Source organism: Punica granatum, chromosome 8, assembly GCF_007655135.1.
Source record: "Punica granatum isolate Tunisia-2019 chromosome 8, ASM765513v2, whole genome shotgun sequence".
Taxonomy (NCBI): Eukaryota; Viridiplantae; Streptophyta; class Magnoliopsida; order Myrtales; family Lythraceae; genus Punica; species Punica granatum.
Genome location: NC_045134.1, coordinates 12142306 through 12151433, shown reverse-complemented (window position 1 = coordinate 12151433; position 9128 = coordinate 12142306). Strand labels below are relative to the sequence as shown.

Genomic DNA, 9128 nt, shown 5'->3' with positions numbered 1-9128 from the left:
AAACGAGCATTGATAGCCCCACTGAGTATTGCATATGAAACTTCTTACTTAACAGACAAGGGCGTGTATTATTGCACTATACAATCTTTTGATTGTTTGTTCTACTTTTGGTTTAGATGTTTGAGGTCTTTACTAATAATGCTTTTGTTTTTCTTTTTTCTTAATGCTTAAGTGCAAAATATAAATTGGCATTGTCATCCACATGAGAGTAAGAACTTCCGGGTTCGACTCACCTTTTTCACTTTTTTTTTATTTTTCTCTATCTATTCCATTCTAATCTGATAGGCATACTTTAGTAACCAAAAGAAAATGGAAGTTTGCACACTATATACATGATATTAACCAAGGGAAAAAAGTGTCATCACTAAGATGTGGGTTCGAAAGTTGAATTGATAGATTATATTATAGTTGAATCATAAAAATTGAACAAAATACTTTAAAAATATAATTATTGAAACTAAGGATATTGAGTGAAATGTTAGTACATTTTATACAGCCAAAATATTAGGATGACTGATATATTATTAGTCCATGTTATTTTTGTTTAAACTTTAAATGGCATCCGAACTTCTTGGAACAATTGGAACTGAACCAACGAATAGTTTATCAAGGGCAAAATTACTGTTGAAGTCCTGAAACTAATGCAAAAAATTAAGCTCTAGTCCTAAAAGAATCACATTAGCTCAAGTCGTCCTAATCGTTTAATTCATGAGGCCTTAGAGGCTGCAATATACGCACCCAACACAGATTACTTTGAGTAACATAGAAAACGTACCCTTTCTTATTCACAAGACCCTTAGAATAAGAATCTACAACACAATGATGATTGATACACAGCATCGCCGCAATTTCTGAGACAGTAGTTGATGGAAGATCCTTCCCCAATCCACATAGTGGATAAACTTTTGTCTAATGTGCCAGGTATAGAGCTTCCAAATAATCATCTATATAAGCCAGGCATGGCCAGTGATCAGTTCTGATTCGTACTAAAGTTGAGACATCGCCTACTTCCATTTGTAAAAGGAGATGGAACCTCGGAGGAAGAAAAATCAGAATATGGATGCAGCCCATTCTCGTTCTCATGTCACCGGCAAAATCCCCCTTGATCTCATCTCCCTCATCGATGTACTTAAGAGCAAGAGGACTGGTACCAATACCAGTAATTAAACTAGTAGAATCAACAGGAAGATCCAACTCCACATCCTTCCACACAACATCCCTAATGATTCCCCCATCCCTTATCAGATCTACAAGCGGCTCACCAATTACGCTGACAACGAATGGGGCAAGTTGGCGCTCTATCGACTGGATGAGAGAGGATGCAGGCACTTCAAGCAGCTTCACTGATTGGGTCCCGCTGATCACAGCTGCCCCTTTTCCTCCTTGAAGAGGGAATATTTCACGGCCAAAGTTGGACGAACTGCCAAATGCTTCCCAGAGAGATGTGAACAGATCCGAGTTATAAGCAGGAGTGGCTTCTTCAAGGACATCAGATGGGATAATAGCCTTGAGGAACATATCTTCTATGCCAACAGTGATGCCGTGAAGCTGTCCACGAATTATTTGGCCGTTCTCCGCATTTGATTCTAGAAAGACATCAACCAGTCCTGGTGTTGGTTCCCGGGGCTCCAACTCAATCATTACAAGCGCTCTAGAGCTATCATCATTCTCATGTGAACCATTATCATAAGGAACAATTTCTGATGAAACTTTCTTATCAGAAGAAGTGCTCTCTTCAGTAGGCTCACCAATAAGAAAAGGTACGCGACATGATGGGATAGAGCCATAGGGGGCAGAGGAAGAAAAGTTAAGTACAGTGGCATACATAGCTGGAAGATCTTCTAGTTCATCCATATTGCCATCTGGAGCATTACGTCCCCATATGCGACTGAAAGGCTCAGACTCGAAACTCAAATAACATGGAATTCTAACCTTAATCCCCAGCATGTGTCTGAAATCAGGGATGCATGAGAAATGCCTCCTTAGAGTTTCCAATAACTGGGAAATCTTAGCATCCATAACACGCAATGGCTCCTGCGGAAGGTGAGCTCTTTCACTTTCTGAATTTATTTGCCCGCCAGAACTGCTCTCGATGCCTCCATCATCAGATTTGGGCTCATTATCCTTAACACCTAGTAGATAGTCGGGCTTCCCCTCCCCAAAACACAAAGTAGACACAGATAGAGACCAAGATTGCCTTACAAGTAGAGGAATCACTCGCTGAAGGTGTACATAAGCAGAGACATTTCTAGATCTCTTTGGATCATGAGGTCGTCGAGGAGACTGGACATTGAAAAAAGAGCCTGATTGTGCAGAGGGCGCAACCCCAATCAAATTCTCTCCCAGGTTGAGCAGCTCCCTCAGCTTCTTCCCTGGTATACAGACCAGCATCCTCAGATAGATCCTAAAAAATTGCCAAAAGGAGCATCAGTTAGTAGGACAGGACCATTGTTTGGTAAATGATGTGAAATGAACTTCTATTGTATAGACCATTACTGCTTTCCCTGTAGATAACAAATCTTCAAAAGGACAATAAGAATGAAAGAGATCTCCATAAATGCACCTAGCATTGTCACGAACTTCCAAGTCAGGGAAATATAGGCAAGTGAATGCAAGGAGGCGTGATAGTCTGACAAACAGTCGAGAACTTTGGTGGTGCATCATCATAGTTCGACAAATACAAAGGACTTTGCTTCCTTGAGACCACGCTCTCAATCCAGCATCTGGCTCATGTTTCTTGACAATGAAAACCATTAAATCTGTGAGCAGTTCTAACAATCTACGAGGAGGAATTGTGTCGCTCTCAGCAATTTTATCAAATAAAGGGAAGTAGGCAACGAGCTTGTGATCCACTATAACTTTTGGGAGTAAATTCTCATCCAGTGTCTGAAGTAATCCCTCCCCCAGGCAACGATGCTTCTGACAGCCCAAGAATCGATTAGTAAATGCAACAACCACTGGAACTAGTCTTGGAAACTCCAGAGTCAGATCCACTAGCATCTCCTAATAACAAGACAAATTGTTAGTCCAATTGAATATAGACGTAACTGTTAAGCCTTAATACCTTGTTCAACCTAAAGCACGCGCTCAACAAGTTCAGGGAGAAAAAATGCAGCCGTAAGGAGTCTAATCTGATAGGCCAGAACACAGAAAGTCATATCAAAGGAATAAATAGTATATCATACTCAGCAGCAGTTCATCACATTTAAAATACCTGATTATAGGGTAATGGCTGTTACTTGCATCGAACCAATGTTAACTCATACAAGTGAAATCTTCTAATTGATAATAAGGCCAAAGAAAGAACTTTCAGTACTAAGTATATATTAGTTATTTGTACGTTTATCCAAAACTTCACTATAGTTTTCTCTGTACTTGAAATGATATTGCCAGGAACAGGAAACACAAATTCTAGGTAATCAAAAAAATTCAAAAATTGGATCCATGCCCAAAGGATCACATCTACTAAGAGAGTATATATTCTTTAGTTTGACCTATAGTGACAAGAAAAATTGGGCGGTGAACTCCCTGCAGTTTGATTAAAGATACTGCGACCCCCTATTTTAAATTAGAAGCGCTGACACCCCTTTTTTGGAATGGCACACCACCCCCTATTCCAAAGATATCGATATCCCTCATATAAGTTTTTGAAGGACTCTAGATCCCCTCATGGAGTATAATGCCTTCTGCAAATTGAAGGGTTACCTAAAAGGGATGACACTGTACATGGGGTTTCTATTATTTCGTTCATTTATTTTAGTGAAACTGTTGAGGTATGTCAGATTGAAATAACCCCAATATGAAATAGGATGAACTTTCGCAAGATCCGATATAAAACAGAGCAAGCGTTGAGCCACTGAATTTTATATGTTCAATGGATGAGTCTCAACAGATCAGCATATCTGAATAATACCTAAGCTATTGACAGAAATTGGGTTCTACATGTTTTGTAACTACTGTCGAAAACCAGAATACACATGCTTAAGGCTTCTTAAACAACTTCCTTTCCTATCCTTATCTTCTAAATAAACCCATCTTCCAACCAGACTAAACCCCTTCTGGTGAAAAATGAAGAAAAGGAAAAGAGAACATAAAGACCAGTCCACAGCTATTCTGATGCTCTATATTATATTAAACCTCCTCCCTCTAACTAGTCAGTTGCTCTAAGTAGTTGTAAACCACACTGAGAAGCGACATGCATGAAGTGAATGGAACACTAAATATTGTTGGCATTCCCCTGCAGATTAATAATTTAACTGTGATCGAAGTAGTTTTGATTATACATATATGAACGACAGTTTGTACAGCTTTACACTAAATGTTCTGTTGGACAGAAAGCATCCCCTGAATGTTCTGTTGTTCCAACCATATGTAGCATAGAATCACCTGATTCTGTTGCGACTGGCCACCAAGCCCAACTACCCCCTCCTTTACCCTAACACTAACATGTCCCCTTAAATTTTGCATTGGCAAATATTAGACTTAGCTTTACTGAGGCACAACTTCTTTATAGAACCATATTGGATTTCTAGAAACATCAGCTGAAGTGCTTCTAAGTTCTAACAGTCCAAAAAGCCCCCTATATTTGCCTATCAGCTGCAATAAAAGTAGTGAGATGGGATGTACCTGTAACGAATGGAAAATTGCCGACTCCGTAAGCATCCTTTTACTAGTGGAGTCAGCATCGGAATGGGATGATGCATCTATCAAGAACTTATGGAATGTCCGAAATGCTACAGCAGTTTCTGTGCTCCATGGAGGCATCCACTTGAAGGCAGAGACAGAGACAAGACCTTTTTCAAACACATTACGCATGGACAGACGATTTTCTCCCTCTCGTTGAGAGCTTTCAAGACAGATTGAGAACAGGGCCAGAAGATCAAGCTTCAATGCTTTCAGTGCCAGTGGGTCGAAGACATTTGGATAGAAGCTCAAGGCCATTCCGAGTATCAACTTCCTTTTAGAATCATCATCACTTGTCAACAGTCCATTGAAGATTCCCAACAGCCAATGAAGGGCAAGCAAGCGAAACACCAACGGACTCTGAGCTTCGTTTGAAGCAGAGACAAGCAGGCGTGCAATTTCCCCCTCTTGTCCATCAAAAGCATCAAGGAAATGCAAGTAGAGCCTCAACACAACATGACACAATAGGGGATCGTACGAATGTATCATACCAAAGAACTGAACCTTCAACATTGAAGGCTGCAACTCCAAGGCCACGGCTACAGGCATGACCATGCCCATAAACTCCATCATTCCGAAAGGGGTAAACACGTGGGGCCATTCGAGCAGAAACGACATCGCCCTCCTTAGTTCCTTACAGTTTGAGACCTCCCTGCTCAAGCCCAAACCCAGAACCCATTGTGGGACATTGAAGGGAATCAAAGGAATGGATGTGTTCAAGATAGAGGTGCTCACTCGATGAATTGCAATATTGTGGACTACCTGAGTGAAAAGCAGAATGTAGCTCTGGGAAGCATGGGTCCGCTCACTCTGGCACAAGCTCCATAGGTGGCCAGCTAGGTCGGAAAGTAAGCAAGGGTAAGCCCTCTCCAGCTCCCTCAAGCACTCGCAAGCGATGCCTCTAGTTTGGCGGTCGGGGCCATGGTTGGGCCGATTAATGATGACCAAGAGCAATTCTACCAGACCCTCCAAAGATGGGAGGAGTTGAGAGCTCGGATCATCGACAATGGTAATGAAGATGGAGGTGGTAGAGACCATCATCTGCTCCTTGAGGGTGTAGGAGTAGTGTGGGGGGTCGAGAGGGGCCTGGACTATGGACCGTAGGGTATCCATAAGTTGGCTCAAGCTAGAGAGCTGGAAGATGAGAGCGGAGAATTCCTCCATGAAGAGGATGAGGGAGTGCTTGAGAGAGAGAGGGGAGTCCCTCTTAAGGAGGTAGGAGAGAGCCTGCTCGAGGATGGAAGGGATAGAATACTGAGAGGTCCACGATGCATCCCGTCCATGCTGGAAGTCGTCAATGAGGAGTTCCCACTCCTGCGGAGAAAGGGGCTTCAACGGTGGCTTCGCCGCTGTTGAGGACATGGGATCTTTCTTCTCCTTTCTCCCGTTATCCTTTTCCCATTTCCTCGTCAAAATCAAATCTTCACTTGCTTAAGGAACCGCATCATCAGTAAAAGACAGCAGATTATTCCCTTCTCTGTTACCAATATGCTCTGTAAAAGACCAAGGACAAAATATCGTTAAAATTTGAAATGAAAATGTGCAGTATTTACATGAGAAGTGCATCAAAACAACAGCTTCTAACTTGTACACATAGTGGGACAATCTAATGGGAACATTACTCATAGCTTATGACTTGTTACACAAAAGTTGAATTACTAGTGTAAAGCAAACTGAAAGTCAGTAAGGATGGATTATCACACAGTTAACCCTTTAAACAATGGAAAAATCAAGTTACTGTAAATGCAACATTGAGGCATGCATAAAGGTCAGAGAACATCATACTTGCACTTTATACATAACGAAGTTATCCTATCTTTGTTCACAATGATTGTGCTTTTCTTTTTTTTTTCCTGGGGAAGAACATCTAAAGTGCAATTATTTTCCTAACTACTTTCTTGTGTTTTGGTTGCGCAGAAAAAATTACTTTCTCATGGTTACATTTGTTTTAAGCAAAACAGACCATTAAGGATGCAGCCGCCCCTCAGATTCATCTATGGTGCCAGCCGCCATCACTCCCCCTCACTGATATGGCAAATTCAGAAGCCTATCGCACACAAAGCAACACCCTTTTTGTTTTTTTTCTTTCCAAAACATTAAATGGAGCTGCCAATTCATCAAAATGTGCAGTAATCAACAGAACAGAAATAACATCCTCATTGAAAAAATAAATAAATAAATTTGGAAAACAATAGTAATAAAAACTGCCCTAGAACTCCGAAAATACAATGTAACGAGTAAAAAATCCCTTGCATTCATTGGTAATAATTTTGTGCATACAGTCTTTTTATTGCTTTATCTTATATTGTTTGCTCATATCTACAAATTTTTATCATTCTTCACAATGAGGTAGACTATAAGATCGACAGATTCAATTGAATATTTTTCCTGCATTACATACCATTAATGAATTGACTTATATTCATACAAATATAATTTCCATAATGAATTTCAAACCTATTCAACAAGTAAATCAGAGCCTGGCCAATCTCTCTTAGGGATGGCAACGGGGGACCCAGAGTCGGTATGTGGATATCTGGACCAGCCCCGCACTCTTGACTTGTACTCAGCTACGGATTCAGCCAAAGAGGGCCATGCCTGCCCTGCATGGTACCAGTCAGAATCAAACCAGTCCTGACCAACCATTGCAACTGATGAACGAGGTAGCTTCGCCTTCTCTTGCCATGGCCAAATTTTTCAGTTTTCACATTCATAACTATCTCTTGTACCGGAACAATTACATGCAATTACCAACCCAGAGTCGGTATCTGGATATCTGGACCAGCCCCGCACTCTTGACCCATACCCAGCTACGGATTCAGCCAAAGAGGGCCATGCCTGCCCTGCACGGTACGGGTCAGAGTCAAACCAGTCCTGACCGACCATTGCAACTGATGAACGAGCTAGCTTCGCCTTCTATTGCAATGGCCAAATTTTTCAGTTTTCACATTCTTAACTATCTCTTGTACCGAAACGATTACACGTAATACATACATACACGATATCCAAAATTCAAACGGAAATGCAATTAAGGGCAGAATACTCAGTGCATCTAATCACCATCGGCCTGAAATCAGTGCAAGAAACTCACGAATAGAACCTTCAAAGTAGGTTTTCGCGATTTTGATTGAAATTAATGGTTCTTAATGTCTATATATTTGAGGAAATGGGTGACCGCAATGTTGATCGGATGACCCAGATCAGACCAGCAACAGTTGAGAGAGTGGCTTACCCGACTGTGAAGCTTCAGGGCCCGCCGGTTGTCGACAAGGTGATGAAGTGAGAGAGAGAGTGAAAGAGAGGTACTGAGCTGGAGCTCGGATGTCGCTTGGTCTGTGAGGTTGTTGAAGAGCCGAGTGACGGGGTGGTGACCTGATCGCCAGCGCCCTGCTGGGCGAGGTGAGGAGAAGAGAGAGTCTGAGGGCCGGTGCTCGCAGCAGTCGGGGTAGAGACGGCGATCTGAGGTGACAGGCAAGCAAGTGCCGGTGATGGCGACCGGAGGGAGTCGGGGGAGGTCTGAGTGACAGGGAGGGGAAACCGCATCCCCACCCCACTGTACAAGAAGACGAAATTTACTATTTCTTCCCTCAAAAATTTTTCACTCATAGAATAAGTCCCTGTAAAATTTTAACTAAACAAATTGGTCTCGATACTTTCAAATAACAACCATGTTAATCCCCAAAATATTTTTATTTTTAAGTAAAACACTAAAACCATGTTTCCCGACGCGAATAGTGAGCTGCTGTGAGGGTGACTTCTTGTTGCTTCCATTCCCAGGCGTCAACATAATCAGCGTGTCTCTTTCGAATAGTGGTTGCAGCCTCCAAGGGATCAAGCAAACGTTGTTGTTCTACGTTGGTATTTCTAAGCTGCCAGATGTAGTCCAGAGTTATTACCACAACCTGAAGAGTTAAACTATGCTGCAAGTGATTGGGTATGTGCAATGTGTCATCTATATGCAAAGATCATTCGAATCAGATCATGCATGGAGATGCCAAATGACGCAGCAAGGTAGAGAGGCCATGTCAAGTGAGACCAGACTATGATAGAGAAAGGGCAACGAAGAAAGATGTGGTCAGCTGATTCTATCTTACAAAAACAGAGGTTGCACTGAGAATTGTTGATGGGAAATCTGCTTGAGAAGATAGAAGAGGTGGGTGGGGACTATGTCCCAAGCAAGTTTTCATGTATTTTTGCCCTCCAAAGAGATTTCCAATGCGTAAAATGAGAGGTGGGAGCAACAAGAAGTGAATCCCGAGAGAGAAGATATGCTGTCTTGGTGGGGTGTTGGTCGTTGGAGCTATGCGATCAACATGAGCTTGTCATCAGAGGAGTTTGGATGGAGAGAATATTAGACACAATGGAAGGGTCAAAAGAGGAGATGGAGAAGAGATGAGTTTCGAGGGAAAATCGGGGTTGAGGAGTTGGACAACCCAATGGAGGTG

General features: G+C 42.0%; 1 protein-coding gene across 6 annotated transcripts; it reads right to left on the bottom strand.

Annotated features, from left to right (window-relative positions):
• Window positions 1-583: 583 nt before the first annotated feature.
• LOC116187609 lies at window positions 584-8235 on the bottom strand. Of its 6 annotated transcripts, XM_031516439.1 has the most exons (6): window positions 7916-8235; window positions 7141-7526; window positions 6647-6789; window positions 4627-6176; window positions 2564-3003; window positions 584-2404 (listed from the first exon to the last, which is right to left on the bottom strand). In XM_031516439.1, exons 4-6 carry the CDS (start codon window positions 6043-6045, stop codon window positions 910-912), a joined length of 3354 nt encoding a protein of 1117 aa, XP_031372299.1. In that variant the 5' UTR covers window positions 6046-6176; window positions 6647-6789; window positions 7141-7526; window positions 7916-8235; the 3' UTR covers window positions 584-909. The 6 variants fall into 6 exon arrangements, with proteins under 6 accessions (XP_031372299.1, XP_031372298.1, XP_031372300.1 ...); XM_031516438.1 differs by lacking the exon at window positions 6647-6789; XM_031516440.1 differs by lacking the exon at window positions 6647-6789 and having other exon boundaries at window positions 7141-7521.
• Between the last annotated feature and the right edge of the window lie 893 nt (window positions 8236-9128).